Genomic DNA, 26,658 nt, shown 5'->3' with positions numbered 1-26,658 from the left:
GTAGCCCATGGGCCTCTTGTTTTCGGGGGGGGGGGGGGTGTTTTTTCAAGTTCTGTGTTTATTTATATGGAATGGACCGCAACAAAAGCTTCGATTGGCGCAAGTGAAAAATTGGAACGGTAAATGAAATAACAAGTTAAAAATACATGTATTTTAACCCTTGACTATTTGTTGTATTACCCTTGATGGTAAAAAACTAGTTTTGATAAAATCAAATGCTTCAGAAATGGAAAATGATTTTTAAACTTTCTACCAACACAAAAAATAATGAGCAGTCGATCAACTGAAAGAGCAAGTGTTAGAAATCGGGGAAAATGTGAGATATTCACATCATAAGGCAGTCTGGTATTTAAAGTGAAATGGCAGGGAAAGAGGGTGGCTTAAACCTGCTATCGCGACTTACTTCTTCTAGAATAATAAAAAGATTTTTAAAAATGTCGAGATTTTTAAACTAAAGAGTTAACTCCATGTAAACCGTGGACAGCAAAAACATAATATAGACCCCTATCCCAGCATATCAGAATGCAGAATGCTCTTGTACCCTTTGTACCCTACTGCATCTGCAGCTATGATACAGAGAAAACCCATGTTAAGGTAATAAGGTTAATGTTCTTCATATCACCCGGTAATAGGTAATTTCAGGTCTTCAAAGGTTACTCACCCTAACACCCATTTAATGACCCGATTCGTTAAACAATGAAATCTAATACTAGTGTGCGAGTAATTCAATTTCTGGTCAAATAAGATTTGAATAACAACTGAAATTTCTTAACAGCCCGTCTAACACACAGGTATAACACATTTGCCACTCTTGTTTACCATGCAAAATACCAAACGCTTATTTGACTGATGCTGCCCAAAAAGTGGACGGGGTGAAATGTAACCGTTAAATGATCGATTGAAGGCTAATCTATATTCATTTTATATTTATAGGAATAGGATGTGGCTCAGCTTAACCCTATAGCCAGAATTCCTATACTAGTAAGTCAATTTAAATGCAATAAAATCAAATGTTGCATATCATTAAAGATGCTACAAAAACAAATTAAATGTTCAAGTCGGCTTAAGTAATCATCTATGTGCGAAAAAATCCTGCAAATGAAACGCAAATTGCATTTAACTTAATGGTCCGAAGAACCTATCCCATTAAAGCTATAAAGATTGCTTTATCTTCAAAACAAAATTTTTTTGTTTAATTTTTTAAAGAACGTTTTTGTTGGGGTTTATGTTCCGAGACTACATCTTGTATAAATATTGATAATGGTTTGCAAATTATGTTTTGATACCGTAATTTAAATCTCGCTCACACTTTCCTTCCTATCTCATCAACAAATCAATACACTTCAATATTTTGAACCATAATCCCTTTACTTATCTTTGTACAATCCCCACAACGACAGAAATCCTGAGTCCACTCGTGGACGTATTACTCTGCAAAAATTGTCCTTTTCCAACTGAAGCATTAGTTAAGAAATGAAACACATTTTCTAAATCTGCATTTTGTTTAACTTTTAAAACATTTAATTTTATGTTTGATCTTTTGGGATTGTCTAAATTTACACAAGATGGATTACGAAAACCATACTTCATACTTTGGCGCCTGTGTGTGGAGTAGATGTAGCCGTAAGCGCCAGAAAGAGGACTCCAATGTATGAAGATTGCATCTCTTACATATGTGCAAACCATTCTTGAAATTCCCCTTCTTGTTAATATATTAACCCCCTTTAGAATATACAGAGCAATCACACTCTCCTAGAACAATTGGCGAGCCTTCATACACCAGGGATTTTCCATGAACTTACCATCTTTGTTCCTACAAATGTGTCGTTTTCTCTCTACAGCGCACCAATCGCTGAAAATTGTTGACTGCTCAGTGATTTTAATTTAACGCCGAATTTACAACAAACTCTGTTTACAACTTCTAAATCCATCATCTTGACTATAACACCAAAAGAGTATTTGTAAGGCCTAATTTGATTAATTTACGATTTGTAATAATCCCTGAAAGAGGTCGCTGCAGTCAACCCGCAGAATTTCAATCAAGTTTGACTGGGATCCAACGGCCACGATTGAACTCCAGACCCCTGACGTTGTTAGGATGTATTCCCAAATTCGAATTGTTGGAAAGCTTGGTCTTTTCAAGTTCGGTTTCAAAAGCGGGCGATAAGAATTCATTTCATTCAGTGACAATCTTTTTTAACCTGGTTTTCCAAAGCAAAAAAACTGGTAATTATAATGGTGAAAATGGTTGGCGGGCGGATGTCAAAAGAGTACCCCTATCGACCGATAAAGTATAACTCCTCTTACCGTTTTGGTTTTCAAGATGATAAATTTTGTAAGTCTTTGTTTTGATCAACTGTACATATAGCAGAGATCCGCATATTACTTGGATATTGATTTTTAAAAACCCCAGCTGTTGAACTTATAATTTTTTGGCATAATATTGTACATACGTGTATGGTATTCCTAATGTATAGATAACTTCTCCTACAGTTTACAGAATAGGAAATTTTTGTTTGCAGATCAATTGTATGTACATCAGAGATGCGCATATTACTTGAATTTCGATTTTTGTTAATTTATGCAAAAATACCAGCTGTTGAACTTACTCATTTATAGTATAATATTGCATATAGCGAACTCATTTCGTTGGAAAGGTAGTGTTTTTCAAATCAGGGTTTACAATTTGATTATGGATACTATTCACACAAAAGAAAACCAGGTTTGCTGTCACATTGACTGTCACTGCTTTTCTTTTGTTTTTTAAGATACATTATCGTGTAAAAAAAATTCGGGTTCATATATATATATATATATATATATATATATATATATATATATATATATATATATATATATATATATACGTTATGTTTAATTCATAATACCAGTAGTTGTGAAAAGTTTTTTTTCCTTATTGTCTCTAATGGTTTTTAAAATATTTCCGTAATTATATGAATAATGTCCGTAAAAGGAACTTGCCCCATTGTTGTTATATAAATTGAATCATCAAAAATGTTAATAGGTGTTTCTTGTAACTATTGTGATTTGTAATGCAATGTACCTCAAATATTTTTTGGTTTTTTAATTTCTTATTTCGCTTTGAATTGTAAGGTGTTCGTTTTCTGTTTAAATGAATGTGGATGGGCGTAGAACACGTTCCACACGGTCTATTATCATGATCAAGACAGATAAGTGACACTAGACTCCCGCAGAAACATGAGCAAGGCATTATTTTCAATTATTTTGTTGATACGAGGTCATGTAGCTGGCCTTTTTAATGGTGTGTCGATAGTTTTCCACATTTATCAAATACCTGACAGTGTGTATATATTTAAACACAGGTGTGTGCTCTGTTTAATACAATGCAGTGCAATAATTACGTAAGCCTACTTAATTTACATAGTTGTTGTGAAGGCCAACCTAAAACTGAATGCTCGATTAATCCTGCTTTTCGTCTGAATTTTGAACAGGTAGGTTCAATTTTTTAAAGTTATTGACGGCAGTTTTTGCCCAAGATGTATTTATTGTTGTTATGCACCAGTTAATAATGAGAAAACAGTCTATTGACGGAGTCACAGGGGCTCCCTCGTCAGCCTATGCATGCAAGGTTCGGGTAAATACCACACTGTTACTTTTTACTTTCTTTTCAATTTATAGCCATCGTGTCATATTTCATCTATGACGACCACGAACAACCTCGTCGTGATCAACACTGTATGTAGTTTTTTTTAATGTGTCATTTATCACTCTTTACAAGTGTTATAAATTTAATGTGTTAAGTACTTTCATATTCGATGTCAGTTCAGTTGTTTTGTTGACAGTAATCTAGTGAACCTGCATGTTTAACCAGAAGTTATCGTAACTGTCTTTTTTAAGAGTGTATACTTGAGAGTGTAGGCGGTGTCTGGTTCAACTGCCTTAAGGATGAGAATGGTGTCTACTCTGTATACTTTCCAAATCGTCGTTGTTGTATCAATGGTGTGGATACCTAGTCATGCAGGTAAATTTAAGCATTTTATCGGTTTTTGAAAAGAGAGGGGCTCAGATTCAAAATAGGAATATACAAAATAATCGTACATTGATCGATACAACTGAAAGTTATTTCGTCTAGAAAAATCCAAGATCACGGTAATGCATACCCAGTCAAAATGACAAAAAAGATTGAGGGCGTTAAGATGATTATTTTAACCAAGATTGTACATGTACCTCATGTTCATTTGATTCTAAATATTTATGCTAAATATGTTCGATTTACATTGAGCTTTAATTACTTGAAATTTGTGAATACCAGGGTTCCAATGAAGTTCATTTAAAAAGTATGAAAAAACATTCCAAGCTTTCTCCTTTGAAACGACCCCTCCAGTTTATCAGGTTTAAAACCACGCCTGAAAATAAAGTTTTACTTTGCAACAATCATAACTTTAACAGAATGATAACGTTGAAAAATTTTGCGATGTATTCCATGTGACTTCCGAATGGAGAAATCTCTGTAAGAAATCTGTTTACGTTTCTGAGATTTTCTTCGAGTAAAAAAAAAATTATAATGTATCAATGCAGATATCTTAGATATTTCCCCTTCATCGATTTCAACAGCACTTCTTTACAGGTGTGTGTATCTTTAATTAAAATCATTCAAATATGCTGCATAGATATGTTGGGACAGGCTATAGTTATATTTCATAAATGGAAAGTTCTATGATGGTAAAGACGGATCTGATTACTACATGTACCAGTGATGAGGTGAACCTCCTTAATACATAGATGGAGGGGTATAAGTGGTGATGGGGGGGGGGGGGGGGAGAAGGTTACGTTAATCTACATGTAGATGGATTAGTATTTTAAATAATGGAAGCGGTTTTTTGTTATTAAACTGAATTTTATTTTTGAATAATATGTCCTGTTATGTCATAAATGAGGTTATCTTGTTCATGTGCTCCGATATTTGCTTAATCGTGATAGAAAGAGTTATATTGCCCTTCCGGAAACAGTTATATTTCGCAGGAAATAGCGATATCGCTCTTCAAAAGCTATTTTATCACCCACCCATGCAATTATTAAAACAGTAAAATGCTTTCTGTGGTGATTCATTACGCGGGTAATGTAATTCTTTCCTGCAATGATCGCTACCTTCATAACCCGCATGAATCATCAAAGAAAGCATTTTATTGTTTATATTAACAACTTTCTTTAACTAATTAATAAACTGATTATGAAAATTTAGTAAAATTCACTAAATTACTGTTAATGTACAAAAGTACGTTAGCTTAAAGAAACAGACTGAGTCTGGCATCGTCATTATTATTTCGTGCAGTCCGGGATTTTACTAAGGTCGCTGTAGGTTCAGACCAATCAATAAACAGGACGTGTCAATTTCAGTCCTGTCACTTTCAGCCGCTGTAGATTACGACCAATCGATAAATAGGGCGTGTAGATTTCAGTCTGGCTGGTTCTATAGAGGTATGAATTAACTATAAGTTTCCGTAAGAAATAGAGGAAATTATGCTTGGTAGATGGAAATATTCTGTAATATTTACGTTTGGTTCGTAATTTAAAGAACCTGTTGCAAAGCAAAATAATGTAAGCACGTTCGCTAAAATTGAAAATGTCAGGACAAGGTCTGTGATTTGTTTTAAATTATAGATACTTTCAAATCTTGGTAAATGCGATGAGATGAACCCACTCAAGCGTGAGTGTTTTATGAAAACAACAAACTTGGCCTTTACCGGGGAAAAGAAAACAGCCTTCCATGCCCAAAGCTAGCCCCAATTATGTATTTCAACAACAGCAGCGTAAATGCAAATTATTATTTTTTTTATTAATTGAAACTACATGTAACAAGCACAGGTCGATTTTTTACGAAATATTTTACATTGATTTTTAAAATGTGACGATGTTTCAATAAAATACACTTGTTTATGAAAAATAAGGTCGTAAACTGCTTTGATTTGTTAAGAAATGTTACCTGTATAGCTATACATGTATAACTGTTTAACTGTATTATAATTCATTGTCTTCTAAATTATCCTAATGCCCCCCCCCCCCCCCTCCTCTTCTTCGCCACAGTAAATTACAAACTAACAATCTAGGGCCAAGAGTTACAATATATAGATTGATACTAGTTTTCTCAACTGATGAATACTATTCTACTATTAAGTTATGTCTGGTACTAATGGTACAACACTGAAATTTTTTTCTTCTATTTTATTATCAAAATATACAGTAGTCTTGATACAATACTAGTAATGTGTCCTCAATTAATCAACTATCTTCCATCATTATTATAATATCTATCCATCTATCTATCTATCTATCTATCTATCTATCTATCTATCTATCTATCTATCTATCTATCTATCTATCTATCTATCTATCTATCTATCTATCTATCTATCTAAACTGTATAATATTATACTTTTTGAACTCGTGTACCATTTCGTGGTTTGAGTGAATAAACTTAATCGATTTGAACTCAAATAAACTGAGTAACATGACTGTATTACATTCATCTGCCTTTGAATTCTCATGAAGTTATTATTGAGTGTTTCTTTCCATCTGCTTTCAGTCATTCAACTTTCGTGTGGCGAAAATATTAATCTTAATCCATCCTCAGTAGCAACCTACAGGTTCGGGGATTACACTAATCCATACCCAACGTAAGTTACTGTATTTATATGACTCTTGGACAAAGTCTGTGCTATAGGATTTTTGTTGCATCGTAATAAATCAATTATTTTAAAATTTTCATAGAGGAAGTTTTAATTATCATAACTTAAACTCACATGTTAAACTTGATATGGTCATATTCTCAATAGTTTTATTTTTCAATATTATCAAATCGGGATCGATATAGGAATGTAAACATAGCATTTAAAATTTTATTGGAAAATACTAATACTTGAAAACCATATATTAGGACAAATTAGGAAAACATTGTTTGCTACAAAAATCACAACAACAATAAATATCATCTTCGTATTTGAAGACTGACACTTTGTCATTATACTTTTAAAAATCTGTATCTTAATTGTATATTAACTTTATATATATATATATATATATATATATATATATATATATATATATATATATATATATATATATATATATATATATATATATATATATATATATATACACTATTACAATTATATAAATTTTAATTTATTGTATTTTGATTGTCCCAGAATGAAGGTACACTTTCATAAAGGAATTGTTTTTACAAATCTAAAAAGATTTAATAACAAGACAATCAAATATTTTGAAGCATTTATAAAACAAGGGGATTTTGGAGCGTGCTTAATTTCTTTCTACAATTTGGTTTATCCTGTAAACTTAAACAACTCAATCAACTTTTAACAAAGTTTAATTTTTTCTAACGCTGTAGAAAAGACAAAAAAACAGGAAAAAAACCCGTGGGAATACATGATGCAGGCATTGGGGATGGACAAGTGTGTGATTAAGGTTTTGTCAGACAATTGACATTTTTCGCATTTTTCCCATTATAATATCCCACGAGACAAAACTTAATTGATAAAATATAGATCAAATATAGATCAAATGGATTAAGATTAATAACAAGCATAAAACGAATGAAATATAACCTTTCCATTGCACATCTCAGTAGGACTGTCATGTTGGAAAATTTGAATTTACCTGGTGGCTGTAAATACAAAATTTCAACATCACATTGTAAATAACACTATGTAAGCTTTCTCGTTACAGTTAGGGAGAATGCATAGTGCAAGCATTAGGAATAAAAAAGTGTGTGAACATACTAGGTTTTGTCAGACATTTGACATTTTCTCATTTTGCCACTTACAAGTATTTCACAATATCATATGACAGAACATTGATCAAACATGTATCAAGTAGTGAAAGAACAATCATATAATGAATGAAATACCATTTTTTCTTGGCATATCTCAGTAGAACCCTCTAAGACTTGTCAGTTGTCTTTTAATCAATTGCTACTGAAAGGTTTTACACTTCTAACACTGTTTCACTGAATCATGCAGATCAGATTTTGTCAAAAAAAAAAAAATTAAAATCAAAAGTACGACCAATATTGTATATATGAATCAGACAAATAAAATTTTAAAATATTTTATATACTGTTTTCAAAGATAAACAAAAGAGCAACAGACCTTAACGGTAGCCTGAGTACCAGAGCCCATACACAGAGTAAAATGAATAAAAATATTGTAATAAAGACATCGACCACCTCTCTGACTGAAATCTTTCAAAACGAACTAGGAAAACTGTAATTTTGGCGAAAAACTTATAAAGATCATATTAGAGTGTATGACTTGATATTGAAAAGATGCAAGACTGAGGCATCCGGCAAATTTAACTACTTGCGCACGCATTGCGCCTTGCACTATTTTATTCACTATGCAATGACAACCTTATTTAAATCTATAATTGGACATAGATTACTATAAACGTTACTCTTATCATTTTACCCTGAAAATAAAACATTTATAGGGTTACATACATAAAGATTCAAATCACGGTTTTTTTTTCACATATGCGTAAGAATATTAGTCAGAAGTATGATTCGCCTACTAAGTTTAAAGTTCATCATGCCTTGCCATTTCGTATATCATTAAAACTGTGTTATATATATTTTACAGCATGTAGCGTATATTATATTAACAGAGTTAACCAATGGCATTTCATGCCGATTATTCCTTTAAAAGGAATACTTGTTAAAAAAAAAACTCTTTCTAAATGTTTTCACAATATCTTAACAATGAAAGACAGCTTCAGTTATTCTTCTCTAAATATATGAGTTTAGTACTCATTTCTTCATTAAAATTCCTGTCAGAGCAGAATAAAATAAGACAAATATACTCCCATCCATAACCGTTACCTAACATGTAGGTGACATGAAATATAACTAAAGATGACGGCTTATTTTTTTTTACCAAACATGCAGTCAGCTTCTATTGTGTCAGTAGACGTTTATTAAACACTATAAACATTAACATACAAGACCATTTTGGCCACACCCTGCAGTAAAGACCCCAACCCTACAACTATATGACTGTTTGGCCCCGCCCTAAATTCAAAATCCCTACCTTGGAGACATGAAATTTACATTTTGGTAAAGGATTTTGTATTACCCCAAACAAACAAGTTTGGGGAAGGGGGTATAAAGGAATCACCTTGTCCGACCGTCCGTCTGACTGTGCAAAAATCGTGTCCGATCTATATCCTTCTTAAGGAAAAACTAAGAGTTCTTTACAAAAAAATTGCTTATGACTGACGTATGGTCATGATTTTGACCCTAGGTCATCCCGTTTATGTCAAGGACATTGGAAGGAATAGGGCCAAATTCGTGTCTGGTCCATATCTTTCTTAAGGAAAAACATTAGAAATTCTTACTTCACACAAAGATTACTTGTGACCTCCAGGTTTGTTATGACCTTGACCGAAGGTTTATTGGGTAAGATCAAGGTCACTGGAAGAAAAAGTTAGAAATTTGTGTCCGGCCCATTATGCTAAAATTTATTGTGTTGCCTATGAGGCCATATGAAATAATCTATAAATTCTCATCACCGTCCGCCCCTTTGCAAATGGCCAGCCACAATGTATTTGAATTTGTTTTTTAAAAAAATTGAATGGAAATTTTTTTTCGTACAAAAAAATTGAGCTCGGTATTCCAAAAATTCAAAACATTAAATGGGTGCTTGACATGTTGATTATTGTTTGATCCAGTCACGTTTGTTATCATAAGGATAAAAATGTCTTCATGCATTAACAGTTCAGTTGAAATAAATAAAATTTAAAGAATACAAACTGCTTTGTGTATTCATATTAGCATTAACAATTTAAAAAAAATAAAGCAGTTGTTATTTGTAGAATGAACGATGAAATAGATATTTTAAAGATAAAAAATAAAATCCATTTCCCCGCCCCATATTGTTTGCAAAGCAGGATTAGAATACTATAATTAATATTAAGGGCCTGACCTGTAAATACATGCAAGTTCAATGTCACTTTAAGTAAAATATGCGCATCCATTATTCAGTGTTATTTTTAAACAGAGAAAGGCTTGAGTTAGGATTTTTTTCATAGCGGGGGTATCATTTGTGAACTTGTAATGAGTATCTCCAGAACAGTCAGTTTTTATTAAGTATCAGTGCAGTGACTTAGTGCAGAAGACGGTTTATAAACATTAAATGCTTTAACACTAACCCCACCCCTGTTAGGAACCCTAATTCGAGGGTCATGAAATTTACAATTTTAATAGAAGGCTTTTTTGTCTACAAAATTACGAATTAAGTTTATCTTACATATGAGTGGGAGTAGAGAAGATGATAATTATTTAAAATTTATATGCATTAACACGATACATCCATTTTTGGTCCCGAGTCAAAGCCCTATCCCGGGGGACATGCAATTTACAATTCGGAAGAGAGCCCCCTGGTCTATATTATTATGCCCCCCCCCCCTTTGTAGAACGGAGGGCATATTGCTTTGCTGCTGTCCGTCTGTGTGTCTGTCGGTATGTAGGTCGGTCGGTCCACCAATAGTTTCCGTTCATTTTTTCGAAGATGTTGCACGTATTAAAATGAAATTTGGTATACACATTACATATAATAAAATCTAGGTCAACTTCGAGTTATGGTACGATCGAGCAGTTTTCAACAGAGTTATGCCCCTTGAACTTGGTAATATTCTACTAAAACTACTTGGCCATATTGGCCAGCCATACTGCCTGAACCCCCTAACCCAGGGGCCGTAAATTCACAAAGCTATCGTGAACATCATAGCCAAGGACTCAGTTATTTTCCATTTTTTTTGTTATCACTTCTCAGACGGGTGAACCCCTTTTGAAAATTATTTTCAACGATTTTGCTCGACGTCCATTTTTACTAGAAATAATTTGGGAAATTAGAACTAGATCGACAAACCATATCTTATTAATATTTTTTGCCATTTTTTTTAAGTAAGTACTCTTTAAGGGCTTAATGTATCACAATAGAATACAAAAAACTGCCATGCATGTATCGTATTTCGTAATCTTTTTTTTACAATTTGATGGACTCAAACCAAAATTCCAGGTGTTTATTCTGTAGAGTGACATCTTAGAGAAACATATTTGGTAAAATAACTTATATGATGACTGATTACTTTTTACACTCTAAGCTCTAATCCAAGTAGACACTGTAGAAAATGTTGCTACAGTTTTCTGCTTAGATCTGTCAAGAATGTTAGATATCATTTCAACACTTTTATTAATTCACGATTTATTAAGTTCAAAATAGCTTCTGTCTCGAACTTTAAACCGGTGTTAGTAAAAGAAGAAAAAAATTCGGCGATGTGGGCATCAAAACAAAGAAGATATAAGTATACCTGAGATCCTGGTTAATCAGAAATTTCATTTTTCATTTTACTTTAACAAAATTGATTTTTTTCAACATTAATCATTTCTATTTCTCAGAGAATACATACATTAGCGTTCTAATTGCTCATTATTGTCGTTGTTTACAACAGCGTTGTAGAGAAAAATCAATACCGTGTGAGAACGCTATGTAAAAGTCAAACCAATATTGTATAATAATCGTTCTTAAGGTTCTTGGTAAAAGTTTCAAGTATCTACTTCCAATGGTTCTAGAGTAGTTACGATAACAATCATCTCAAACAACAGGGACAATTATAACTCTATAACTATTTAAAGGTAGAGACTGAAGGGCTAGAAATTGAAATATATATATCATGAAGAGTCCTACTACATCAAGGAAAGGTTTTTCTATAGAACTCTTTTCAAAAGAGATATACATGTATAACCTATTAATTTACATTTTTAAATGACCTTGACCTCTGATCTTTACGTCATTTTCATCGGCTAAGGTCGACGCTTCGATCTAATTAAAGTTATTTTATGTCTCTACTTTGATTAGCAAATAAGTTGTGTTTTTGCCAAAATTTAAATTCAGGAGCAATAACTGCTAGAAAGGGGATGGTGTAGTGGGGTGGGGGGCTTAAATATTTAGGTATGATTGGATTTATACCTGAGGCATTGGTTAAAGTTCAAAGTCTCTATATCTTAAAGTTTCTGAGGTGTGGTGATTATAAGCATTTCATACTCAAGAGGTAATATTTGTAGTTCTTGGGGTTTCATGCAACGGGTCATTTGATGCCAACATATTAATGACCAAATACTTAAGTTTAAATTGTTTAGATCAAGCTAATTTTATTTATTTAAAACGTCGCTTCAATACAAATAGAAGAAAAAGAATAAAATCCATTAAGAAATGAAGAGATTTTTCATTTTAAAGACCTAAAAATACAAAATTACATAAATCCATGAACATAATAGTTTCGAAGACAATGAAGACAAAAGGTTGAAATACATATGTAAGATAGGAAGGAGGTGGTCAATTTTAAAAGCACAAATAACGTGATCCTTGATCGATGTTTGCAAATCAGAATGAAGTCATTCGATTCTTTACGACTAATTTTTTTTTGCCGGTTATGTGTTGAATTCAAAAGAAGACATTGGACTCTCCTTACAGCTTAAAATTCCTTAAGTTTAGCATTTTCGATTAGTAAATTACATTTCAAAAATTACTTTGTTTTGTCAACACTTCCACATTAAATAAGCAAAAGTTAATATTCTAGTAAAATTTGCTACTTTTGTTGATTTTTTAATGGATTTCTGTTTGCGGAAATTTGTTTGAAAAAAAATAACCATTGTGTGTTAATTTTCCCTCATTGACAGTTGACGAATGTAAAACAATTTGCTTCTCTTTGACCACACAATGTTAAGGCAATATTTTAATGCGGAAAAGATCTTTCTCAAATTAAAAGGATGAAAATCGCATTAGGTTTAAATAATCTGCTGTTTTGTTGATTCCTTATAATTCAAACTATGATTCCTGATCATATGGAAAATTATTTAAATTTAATTAACATCTTTTTGAGAAATTCAATGCTGCACAATGAGATAATTGAATATGCACGCATCCTGATATAGTATACTGTGGAACCCTTAGATTTCGGGGAGGGAGGGGAAAATTTCCGTGGATTATTCAAGTTTTACAGGTTAGTGAGGACGTAATTTATCTCATACCTAGAAAAGGAAATATGACTTTTTAACTCAAATCTAACTAACAAATAAACTATATTATTAAATTAAACTTTGAATCTTTCTGTGGGGTCCAAGTATTGGCTCAAAGGTAACATAATACACTGTGGAATAGTTATATTTCGTGGTGGCTTAATTTTCGTGGAATTCGTGGATACCTCTCATCCACAAATTATTAAATATTGATTTGGTTAAAATCATGACCTCAAGAATAATATGGCCCAATCTCTCGAAAGGTTAAAAAATTAGTATATGAATGTAATGTATGGGTTAGAACTTACTTTTATTATCAATAACCGCATGCAATTCCTAATTCTTTATTATTCAATAACATATCTGAGATTAAACTATTGTTCTACTTATAAATAAATAAATTATAACAAATCTTATAAAGTATGAATAATGAAAATTTAATTACTGAAAAATAGGTATGTTTTATTTTATTTTGCAATCAAATCATTTACATTGTTAATTTTATTTTTATTGATTTATCATAATTCATTGTTTGATCACATGCTGTGCTCGCTCCAACGGTCGCACCGTAAAATATTATGTAACTATTTGACATATTGTTGATTCTTTAAAATTGTTTACACTTTGGCCCCTAGACAATTCTTTGGCTTCACAAGTTTGATGTAGGTTTATATCCCATTTGATTTAGATCTTCTTGAGAACTGTAATGCTCAATATGTGAAATAACTATACTGTGACAAAAAGGGATCAATGATAAACAGAATATCCAGGGAAAAATTGATTTTTAACTACAGTATCTGTTAGACTACATTGTCCAATTTTTTTTTAATACTAGATGGTAACCCGCGCAGGCGCGGGAATTAACACTTTACACATTATTATCATATAATGCTCAATATATGTACATGTATGTTGAACCATATTTTTGTTCATTTTTGTATATACTTTGTCCGATTTTTTTCCTTATCTTATTCTTTAAAATTTAAATAAAAAACAAACTACATTGTTGGATATTTAGAGGAGCGGGCAGAGTGAAAAATCTAAACTGTAATGGATAATATATCATGTACGTGGCCTAAATCCTATTTGTTGTACTAACTTTTTATTGTATTTATTTCAAATCAGTGAATGGGTATTTAGTGTATCTCTTTTTAAATTTGGTTCTTTTTGATCAATTTTTCAATATAATTTGTATTACTCTCCCAAATAATAATTTCAGATAAAAGATCCTTTTGGAAAAACAAACTGGGGGGAGGGGGGTCCCCATTTAACTTATTGACGTAGAAAATACAATAATCTGTTCATTAATGTTTACGAATTAATGGCAAAGGTGTACAACCAATCGGTCGTGGTATAAAAAAAGTATGAAATTAAAAACCGCTAGGCTATGCATTATTATCAATTTGCATGCATATTTTAAACCAAAGTTGTCAGATTCAAAGTATCTAGCCGATGGTAAACTCGGCCTTCACTATCCGCCATGATGTCAATTAGTCAACGCGTTTCTGGTAACCCCGCTCTGGAAAGTTTTTACTAAAATCTCATTAATTGTTTCATTTTATTTATTATGCCCCCCTTCGAAGAAGGGAGGGTATATTGCTTTGCTGCTGTCTGTCGGTCGGTCGGTACACCAACAGTTTCCGTTCATTTTCTTCGCAGAAGAAGACATTATTGAAATGAAATGTGGTATTCAGGTTTATCATGATAATATCTAGGTCAAGTTCGATAATGGGTACGATCGAGCAATTTTTGACAGATTTATGGCCCTTGGACGTAAAATAATTCCAGTTATTTACAGTTTCCGTTCATTTCCTTCGCAAAGGATGAACATATTAGAATGAAATTAGAATTAGAGTATACAGGTTTATCATTATAATATCTAGGTCAAGTTTGATATTGGGTACGATCAAGCGTATGATTGAGCAATTTTTGACAGAGTTATGGCCCTTGGACGTAGAAAAATTCCAGTTATTTGCAGTTTCCGCTCATTTTCTTTGCAGAGGGTGCACACATTGATAGAAAATTTGGTATACATGTTTATCTAAATAATATCTAGGTCAAGTTCGATATTGGGTATGATAGAGCAATTTTTGACAGAGTTATACCCCTTGGAGGTAGAAAAATTCCAGTTATTTGCAGTTCATTTTCGTTGTGGATGTTTCCAAGTGAGGGGGGCATAAGTGTTTCACAAACATCTCTTGTTAAGTTTGTGTATTAATAGAAGTCCGATCCAAGGTAAACACTGCATGATAATCTCGTCCTACATTTTTTGTTAATTAGTCAATCCTCGTTCTTGGTTAACCCGTTCTGGAAAGTTCTCAAGCGAATGTATATCAAAACTAAAATCACCCACTGAAGAAACGAATTTACTCATTATATTTACTCAACATTTGTCAAATCTTAACTTCTTTGAGTTTTCTAAATAGGCCCACAGTGAATATAATCACTCTTTACGTAATCATTCATTATTATTTCATTGCAAGCATATATTTTGATGCAAACTATCCCTGACTTGGATCCGCCACCTTACTCTCAATTTTGCTATTTCGGGCTTTTTTATCGAAAATGAAAGTAGGTTTTTGATTAATTTCAGAATAATAACTTATCACTTAAAATTCAATTATACCTTACGGACTTCATCACGCATGTGTTGAAATACCAAAGGTGTAAGCAAGTTCTTTGGTGCAAGCATTTCGTAGTTTATTTGCAAAATGCCTTAATTTATAAGTATAGATATGGCTCTGTAAAGCTGATTTTATGATGTCTATTGTTGCTCAGGTGAGCAATGTGGCCCATGGTCCTCTTGTTATTAATAGACATTAGCCGTGACAGTAAAATACGTTTAAGATATTTACATACGTTCTATATGAAGCTTATTTGCAAATAACTTCTGTAACGTAACAACATGTACATGTATTAATTTATAATTTTAGAATATCATCCGAAGGATGATTACCCACGAAATTTTATAAGTTGTGTTTGTCTTGAATTTTATTTATATAATACTTACTATGTCTAATCTTACTGAAAAAATTAAAATGCTTGTCATTGATTTTGAATATCTTAACATTTTTAAAATAATGGTAATCTTAAGAGTTCATTTAACTTTCAGAGGATTAAGCTGCAACTTCGACTTTAGTCTATCGGACGCAAATGAAAAAATTCTTTTCCAAGTTTTCCCAAAATGTACACAGGATGCAGATGTATTAAAGATCAATGATGGTATGTGTACTGTTTAAGTACTTCCCGGGGAGATTACACTTTGATAAACTTGCATTTTATTCATAGTCTTAATTTAAAAATTGACTAGAATTTACTTAGATGAAAAGTGAGCTGGTCTAAGTTGTATGACCCTTTGGTATGGAACGCCATAGCTGCCTTATGTGGCTATTTCATGTGAAGATGGTGCTTTATTATATTATGCTGTGGTTATTTCATGTGAAGATGGTGCTTTATTATATGAAGGTGGTGCTTTCTTATATGAAGGTGGTGCTGCTTTATTATGTGAAGATGGTGCTTTATTATGTGATGATGGTGCTTTATTATATGAAGATGGTGCTTTTGATATGAAGATGGTGCTTTATTATATGAAGATGGGGTTTTATTATATAAAAAATTTAGATGGTGCTTCTTTAGTTGAAAATGGTGCTTTATTATATGAAAATGGTGCTTTATTATATGAAGATGGTGCTTTTGATATGAAGATGGTGCTTTATTATATGAAGATGTGGTTTTATTATATAAAGAATTTAGATGGTGCTTCTTTAGTTGAAAATGGTGCTTTATTATATGAAAATGGTGCTTTATTATATGAAGATGTGGTTTTATTATATAAAGAATTTAGATGGTGCTTCTTTAGTTGAAAATGGTGCTTTATTATATGAAAATGGTGCTTTATTATATGAAAATGGTACTTTTTATATGAAGATGGTGCTTTTTTATATGATGGTGCTTTTTTATATGATGGTGCTTTTTAATGTGAGGGTGGTCACTCGGAACTCCTCTTATTTTTGAGTACTGAGTTAACCATTTATTATCTCGAAATTTCGAAAGTAATTAAAAAAAAAATTGATGCATTCGAAATCCATTGAATACACCATTTGTTAGTTCCTCTTTTTTTTTTAACACAATGAGTATATAAGATATCGAGTAGATCTAGCTGTGTACGACTTTATTTCAACTGAACATACATCTATTAAGTGACAACTATGTAATGACGGAAAATTACAAGAATTAAAGTCTAGTAACGTTATCCTGAACTTTAAAGAGCAGAAAATTGAAATTATTAATTATTTGTGTTTAAGCGAAGGTTATTCGGTGAGGCGTAAATACCCTAGCAATCTGATTAAAGTCAGATCTTTGATCTGCTCTTAATTTTGCTATTTTCACCACCCAGGCGGTCTTCGTCATTGATGACCGTTCCTCTTTAACCTAAGTGGCGAGTTGGAGGAAGAGCTCACATTCTGAGTGGTTTCAAAACAAAACATTATTAAAAAACAAATAAAGGAGCAGATTGAGGATCTGATTTTAAATAGATTGATGCCCTAGGTGATAGGATTTGACCTGAAGTTAGAGAAAGGGAAAGTCACAGGGAAAGGTCTACTATACTATTAATAATATAGCTCAAAGAAGGCTCTTTCATAAGTGGTAAAGGCAAAAGTAAAATGTCAAGAAATACTGACAAAATATTGTATTATTCAATTTATCGTATTTGTCAATTCAGTTGGAAATTAAGTCGTACAGTTCATCTCGTAACTTAAATACTTATTATGCTAAAAAAGAGAAACTAGCAGTTGTGTATTAATGGATTTTATTTGTATCAATTTTGTTCTACTTTCTAAATTTCGAGAAAATAAATGGTTAACTCAGTCTTCAAAAATAAAGTTCCGAGTGACCACCTTCACATTAAAAAGCACCATCATATAAAAAAGCACCATCACATAAAAAAGCACCTTCACATAAATAAGCACCATCATATAAAAAAGCAACATCTTCATATAATAAAGCACCACCTTCACATAATAAAGCACCATCTTCATATAAAAAAGCACCATCTTCATATAATAAAGCACCATTTTCAACAAAAGAAGCACCATCTAAATTCTTCATTTAATAAAACCACATCTTCATATTATAAAGCACCATCTTCCCATGAAATAACCACAGCATGATATAATAAAGCCACATCTTCATATTATAAAGCACCATCTTCCCATGAAATAACCACAGCATGATATAATGAAGCACCATCTTCACATGAAATAGCCACATTAGGCAGCTATGGTGTTCCATACTTTGGCCTGGAAATTTGAAATTTATGTTATAGAGGTGCGATAGGTTATGAATTTGAACAGAACGTTTAAACAATATCTTAAGGCCCTAACGTATGTTGTCCTGGCTGCGAGGTACCGATTACTGCTCCAAGCAATGCGTTTCAAGTTTCCTTTACGACTGATAGTACTTCAGGTCCAGAGGAATTGGGATTTGTCATAAGGATAGCAACGGGTAAAGATGAATGTAAGTATGCATTAAAAATATTTTTGTATATATTTACATGATTATTCCATCAATTCACCTAATAATAAGTCTTGTTAATATTCAACGCTTAAAAATGACCTCGAGTCAATCTGGGTCAGAATTCTTCGTTACATTGGAACCCTTAAATTATTAATAGAAAATAATTTTACAAATATTGTACGTGTAATATATGTAGATATAAAATACGATAACGATACGATAAACTCGCATTGATAGAAAATTAGGGTATATAACAAGCGATAAAAACTGAACAGTACTTTACTTTAAGGGGAAGGAAAGTCATAAAATACTTTATTTATATTGGAACTGATGTGGTTAAAATGATAACAGTTGGTGATACTGTTTTGAAACTAAAATAAATAATGAAGCTTTTATGCTCGTTTGAAGTTGAAGAAGTCGTTTTTATTGGAGGCCTGCAAACTACAACGAACAGTTTTAAGGATCTTTATTCAACACAATTGCTCTCAACAATATTCTCCATTGTTCAATATTGAAAGTGACCCACGAGAAAGTTTTTAATTACCATGTCGAAATAACGACATCAGACCTTTCTTCGATGCTAGGGATCTGTTGACAATTCATACAACTACGCGGAGATTTCTCTAACACTATATATGTGCACAAATGTATCCGTCAAGTCAACGAACATGTTATGTTTGTCATTGGTTTGTGATTTAGCGGAAAGGCAAAAGCACAAGTCGATATTGTTCCATATTTTCCACATCGTGTTAGATTAAGTTGAAAACGAATATCATAATTAGCTAACACTGATGCTATGATGCTAAAACAAATTCGGAATGGATGGTTTGACGTTATAAATTAAAATTCAATTGCAGCTCTCCTGATGCGGGGAATTTGAATTATTTATAAACAATCGATATTTCTTAGATTTATACATTATTCCGGAGGTTTTATTGAAAATAAATGCGATTTACAATCACCGTGGATGTTCACTATTTGATTTATTGTACTACATATGTATAGTTTCCTTCCCCTTTAAAGAGGTTCGTTCCTCTGATTTTGGGTAGCCATTTTGGGTCACCTCTAGTCTGGAAATTATGTGTCATATATTAATTCTACTTGTAAATTCCTATTTTATAATGCCAAATAAACTACATTTGATAAAATAGTTAAGGGAAAATTACATATATATATATTACATAGTTTAATAAGGACTGTATTTTGTAGTGGAAGGTTTTTAAGAAGAAAATGAACATTTTTCATAACTCAGTTGTTTTAGAGTACTGTAATGTTAGCTTCCTTATTTTCAGTGCTGACCAAATTTCCATATTGTTTTATGCATTGGGTTATCTTCCTGTTGTTTCAAAAAACATACTGTAACAGAATTTCAATATTTCTATTGACATGTATTGGCACAGTTAACTAATATTTCATAAAAGTCAGGAAAAAATGAACTCCAAAATTTGCCAAAAATTAGCTTACTTCATGCTATATCTCAAAATTTATATCATAGACCAATTCTTTCGTTTTATTTTCTGAATTAGTAAGATATTTCTATTAAATTTTGAGAAAAAGTTTGAGACTTTGAATAATGTTATTGCATGTTGAATCGATAATTGATTATGATTATTTTAAATTTATTAATTTTAAATAATATAGATTTGTATTTAATCCATTCATTTCCATTAAAAAATTATTGAGGGGAAAGCGATTTATGTGCAATTTACACTTTCAGTGTGCATAAAGGTCATATTAAATACACTGTAGCACCGAAAGGAGCATAAAGACCCCAAAATTTTGCTTTAGCTATGTATGTAGATTTAAAAAAAAAAATTTAGGAAAAAACTTGAAGACTTATGATCGCAGGATCCAACGTCCTTAAAACCCCAAAACTCAGACATATACATAACACAAGCAATACATGTACTAATACTAAAACCTCATTGGCTGCAAGGCCTGTTGCCCCTCCTTTTCCACACACACGTTTTCTCTCAACAGACAAAGAAAATTGAACTTTGGAGGAGCTGTCTCTTTCTACTTGAATAGAACCAGGTGAAAAATATAATCCTACAATAGACGTTAAGGTGTTCTGCTACTCACCCTACCTTAACCTACAACCATCATCCAAACGTTTAAAGATTTTGACGATTGGCTAATTTTGTTTTGCTCGTCAAGATTTCAGATAAATCAGGTCGCTCACTTTCAAAAATGATGCTACCAGCTAATGCGCATTCCACATTACAGATGAAACTTAGTAACCACACGCTTTTGAACATATACTATTGATAGCAATTATAAATGGAACTAGACACTTGTTGCAAAAGCAACAAAAAGGTCTTCCGTTTTGATATACATGTATCAATTTAACTGTAAGACATTGCTTCTCTCATTATTTCATAACTATTAGACAACAGGACTTTATTGATTATCAATTTGTCTTACTATGTCAAACAAAAACAGTAGATCTCTTAAACAAGATTGATTGTTTGAACTCTCCCGGTGTGGACCGGAAGTAACGGTTGACAAAATAAAAACGGTTAAACACATCTTCTATCAAATGTCTATCATCCGTGTAAGTTTTGTGTCTTGGTCACTTACAGTTTATGAGATCTCGCTGTCATAATATTTGTTTTAAAAAGACTACCTGAGATATTTGAGATATCTCACCGGAAGTAATTTTTTTTTGTTTATTAATCATCGGATAGATGACATATGAAAGCGTTTATACCTTTATATCAATTCTGTTTTAAACAAATAAAATTCTTAAAAACATAATTTTTGAAGTGCTTCCGGTGACGACCGGAAGTTACGACGAACAAAACAAAATAATTTAAGCACATCTACAACTATAGGTCTATCATCCCTCAAAGTTTGGAGGTTCAAGTCTTTATCGTTTCTGAGATCTCATTGTCCATAGCTTTTTGTCGCGGGACAGGAAACGGACGACAGGAAGTGAATTTTGAAAAAATGAAAAAAAAGGCCTGGAGATATTATAATTTACTGTCAGTCCTAAAAATTTCAAGAAAATTCATCCAGCCATCTCTGAGAAATCTGGTAAAACTTTTAAAAAACTTGATTTGTTTGAACTCTTCCTGTGTGGACCGGAAGTGACGGTCGACAAAATAAAAACGGTTAAACACATCTTCTATCAAATGTCTATCATCCCTGTAAGTTTCGTGTCTTGATCACTTACAGTTTCTGGGATCTCGGGGTTCAAACATTTGTTTTAAAAAAGGCTACATGAGATATTTGAGATATCTCACCGGAAGTAGAATTTTTATGTTTAGTTAACATCGGAAAGATGCAATATGTAAGCATTTATACTTTTATTTCAATTCTCCGAGAAATATATTAAATGCGTAAGAGCAAAATTTTTGAAGAGCTTCCGGTGACGACCGGAAGTTACGACGAACAAAACAAAATAGTTTAAACACATCTACAACTATAGGTCTATCATCCCTCAAAGTTTGGAGGTTCAAGTCTTTATCGTTTCTGAGATCTCATTGTCCATAGCTTTTTGTCGCGGGACAGGAAACGGACGACAGGAAGTGAATTTTGAAAAAAATGAAAAAAACGCCTGGAGATATTATAATTTACTGTCAGTCCTGAAAATTTCAAGAAAATCCATCCAGCCATCTCTGAGAAATCTTGTGGACAAAAAAAGGAAAAAAAAAATAATAATAACTAGACTCTTGTTGCAAAAGCAACAAAAAGGTCTTCCGTTTTGATATACATGTATCAATTTAACTGTAAGACATTGCTTCTCTCAGTATTTCATAACCATTAGACAACAGGACTTAATTGACTATCAATTTGTCTTACTTTGTCAAACAGAAGCAGTAAATCTCTTAAACAACATGAATTGTTTGAACTCTTCCGGTGTGGACCGGAAGTGACAATTGACAAAATAAAAACGGTTAAACACATCTTCTATCAAATGTCTATCATCCGTGTAAGTTTTGTGTCTTGGTCACTTACAGTTTATGAGACTTCGTTGTCATAATATTTGTTTTAAAAAGACTACCTGAGATATTTGAGATATCTCACCGGAAGTAATTTTTTTTGTTTATTAATCATCGGATAGATGACATATGAAAGCGTTTATACCTTTATATCATTTCAGTGTTAAACAAATAAAATGCGTAAAAACATAATTTTTGAAGTGCTTCCGGTGACGACCGGAAGTTACGACGAACAAAACAAAATAGTTTAAACACATCTACAGCTATAGGTCTATCATCCCTCAAAGTTTGGATGTTCAAGTCTTTATCGTTTCTGAGATCTCATTGTCCATAGCTTTTTATCGCGGGACAGGAAACGGACGACAGGAAGTGAATTTTGAAAAAATGAAAAAAATGCCTAGAGATATTTTCGTTCTCTATCAGTCCTATAAATTTCAAGAAAATCCATCCATGCATCTCTGAAAAATCGAGTTAAACTTTTAAAAAACCTGATTTGTTTGAACTCTTCCTGTGTGGACCGGAAGTGACGGTCAACCAAATAAAAACGGTTAAACACATCTTCTATCAAATGTCTATCATCCCTGTAAGTTTCGTGTTTTGATCACTTACAGTTTCTGAGATCTCGGGGTTCAAACATTTACTTTAAAAAAGGCTTCATGAGATATTTGAGATATCTCACCGGAAGTAGAATTTTTATGTTTATTAATCATCGGATAGATGACATATGTAAGCATTTATACTTATATTTCAATTCTCCGAGAAATATATTAAATGCGTAAAAGCATAATTTTTGAAGAGCTTCCGGTGACGACCGGAAGTTACGACGAACAAAACAAAATAGTTTAAACACATCTACAACTATAGGTCTATCATCCCTCAAAGTTTGGATGTTCAAGTCTTTATCGTTTCTGAGATCTCATTGTCCATAGCTTTTTGTCGCGGGACAGGAAACGGACGACAGGAAGTGAATTTTGAAAAAATGAAAAAAACGCCTGGAGATATTATAATTTTCTGTCAGTCCTGAAAATTTCAAGAAAATCCATCCAGCCATCTCTGAGAAATCTTGCGGACAAAAAACGGACAAAAAAAAATAATAATAATAATAATAATAATAATAAGAAACATTACAATCACTATAAGGTCTTCCGTTGGAAACGGAAGACCTTAACTAGATACGATCTCGTTACGAGTAACGAGTAGGTCTTCCGTTCAATTTTTTAAGCGATTCGATTAAAATATCAATGAAATTTCAGAATTCTCCCTCAACCACTTCCTTTTTGATAATGTATACAATTGTCAATATCCTTTAAAATGCTTAACAAAGAGTTTTGCTTTTTAACATACAGCACATTAAGATTTAAGATTTTAGTCCCCTAAAATCTCTAATAAGATCATCAATGGGTTTGGAAATGAGTTTTACAATCTGATATTGCTGCAATCAACAACTTTGTTTCAATAATGCATTACAAAATCTTGATCGTTTTTATGGTATGTGTAATAGGCGTCTACTGGCCCCTAATTTAAGGGGCCAGGCCCTTTTTCTTGGTTTCATACGAAAGGTCTCATGAATACTAACATTTTTCGTTCTTACACCTATCTTAAATTGTTGTTCATTTTTTAGATAAAAATGAGTGAATATTTTAGGGGCCAGCCCTCTAGATCCTTAATGGGGACAGACATTGTTTTTTTGATTAGTGGAATCGATTAGAATCATTAATGCAAACATTTTCTCTTCTACAATGCCTAACAAAATGTTTTCTTCTCTAGATATATTGCGTCAAAGTTTAAGTACTTTGGCCCCTCAAAATCCCTAATTACGTAATAAATGGGCGTGGCATTGATTTTTCTGATAGATATTGTTACGATCAACAACTTTGCTTCTTTAATGCATTACAAAATCTTTTTCGTTTTTAAGTTATTTGTAATAGAGTTTACGAGTGTCTTGGCCCCTAATTTAAAGGGCCAGCCCCTTTTTCTTGATTTTGTTGAAAAGGTCTTAAGAATACTAACACATTTTGTTCTTGTACTTATCAGAAATTGTTGTTCAGTTTTGAGATACAAATGATTGATTATTTTAGGGGCCAGCCCTTTAGATCCTTTATGGGGACAGACATTGGTGTTTTGATTGGTGGAATCGATTAGAATCATTAATGCAAATATATTCTATTCTACAATGCCTAACAAAATATGTTTCCATCTCTGAATAGATTGCATCAAAGTTTAAGTACTTTGGCCCCTAAAAATCCCTAATAACGTAATAAATAGGCGTGGCATTAATTTTTTCTGATAGATAGTGGTACGATCAACAACTTTGCTTGTATAATGCATTACAAAATCTTTATCGTTTTTAAGATATGTATAATAGAGTTTACGAGTGTATTGGCCCCTAATTTAAAGGGCCAGCCCCTTTTTCTTGATTTTGTTGGAAAGAACTTTTTATTCCTTACCACTTTTGTTATATATGTCTTAACAAAATATCAACTGATAAAAAGATACAGATCAAAACGTATGAAAATTTTGAAAAAAAAATTGTACCCAATTTTTGTGCCTAGGCGAGCTCCAAGAAATGGCGACACTGGCGTAAAACAAATAAATAGGGCACAACTTCAAACTATAGTTTACATATCCTGAAAATTTTATAATCATATCTCTGATAGTTTCTGAGATCAGCTCTGCACAAAATATGTCGTAAAAAACTACAAAATCGCCGATAAATCGGTACCGGAAGTGACGACAACAAAAATTTCAAAAACATATAAAATTCAGATCATGCCTCATTATCTGTGAAAAAATGATTGAAATCGGACGAACAGTTTTCGAGAAATCGCGTGCACAAAATTTGGAAAAAAATAATAATAATAATAAGAAACAGTACGAAAACAATAAGGTCTTCCGCTGGAAACGGAAGACCTTAATAATAATAAGAAACATTACAATCACTATAAGGTCTTCCGTTGGAAACGGAAGACCTTAATGATATTGTTTCATTCACCTAAGCTTTACATGGACTGTTTTAAATATTTTTGTCAAAAAACATTTATATCAGCTAATTATGCCCCCCTTCAAAGAAGGCAAGGCATATTGCTTTGCTGCTGTATGTCTTTCTGTCTATCCGTCCGCCTGTCTGTCGGTCGGTCGGTCCACAAATAGTTTCCGTTCATTTTCTTCGCAGTGGTTGCACGTATTGAAATGACTTTTGGTATACACATGAAATATAATAATATCGAGATCAAGTTCGATTTTGTGTACGTTCGAGCAAGTTTCGACAGAGTTATGCCCCTTTGACTTAGAAAATTCCAATTATTTGCAGTTTCCGTTCATTTTCTTCGTAGATGTTTCCAAGGGAGGGGCGCATAAGTGTTTCACAAACATTTCTTGTTAATTACTGACATCATTACTAAGTTAATAATTATACATGTAGGTGAAGAGATTGAAAATATTTGGCGGTATCGAAACTGACTTTAGGGTGTTCTTCAGAACACTAATACTATTACAGTTGTTTATCTATCATGATTTCTATTTTGACAGAGTTATGCCTTTTGAACTTAAAAAAAATGGGAAATTCACTTTCATATCATTATCTCATAACCGTTGCACACATTCAACTCAAATTTGATCTGCGGATGTATCTTACATTGTATAAATATACAAATTGAGATCGGATTTAATTCCGGTCCGATGATTTTTGACAGAGTTCTGCCTTTTGAACTTACAAAAATGAGAAATTCACAGTTTTTCGATATCTAACTTTTAAGGGATGCATATATAAAGCTGATATTAAATATATATATATATATATATATATATATATATATATATATATATATATATATATATATATATATATATATATATACACAAGATCTAGAAAATACAGTCTAAAATTTAATTCAGGTTCGATGATTTTTGACAGAGTTATGCCTCTTAAACTTTTTGAAAAAATGGGAAATTCGTAGTTTCTGTTCTGTAACTTATAACTTACTGTAATGCATATATGTAAAGTTTATATTTCATTTAAGGTTAACTTAATAGAAAATACAGGTCAAGTTTGAACTTGGTTCCAGTCCCATGATTTTTGACAGAGTTCTTGAAATAAAACAAATGAGTGATTTTTCAGGGACTTAT

At 32.2% G+C, this 26,658-nt stretch overlaps 1 protein-coding gene across 7 annotated transcripts in view; it reads left to right on the top strand.

Annotated features, from left to right (window-relative positions):
* Nucleotides 1–26,658, top strand: part of LOC128155183 (mucin-5AC-like) — a 148,572-nt gene that overhangs the window by 97,319 nt on the left and 24,595 nt on the right. For all 7 annotated transcript variants that reach the window (XM_052816780.1, XM_052816782.1, XM_052816779.1 and 4 more), the window contains exons 11-13: nucleotides 6,566–6,656; nucleotides 16,185–16,294; nucleotides 18,449–18,589. In XM_052816780.1, coding sequence (XP_052672740.1) covers nucleotides 6,566–6,656; nucleotides 16,185–16,294; nucleotides 18,449–18,589 — 342 coding nt within the window. The remainder of the gene's footprint in view (nucleotides 1–6,565; nucleotides 6,657–16,184; nucleotides 16,295–18,448; nucleotides 18,590–26,658) is intronic.

This window comes from Crassostrea angulata, chromosome 7, assembly GCF_025612915.1.
Source record: "Crassostrea angulata isolate pt1a10 chromosome 7, ASM2561291v2, whole genome shotgun sequence".
Classification (NCBI taxonomy): domain Eukaryota; kingdom Metazoa; phylum Mollusca; class Bivalvia; order Ostreida; family Ostreidae; genus Magallana; species Magallana angulata.
Note: the sequence above shows the minus strand (reverse complement) of the source record. Positions and strands in the feature narration are given on the sequence as shown.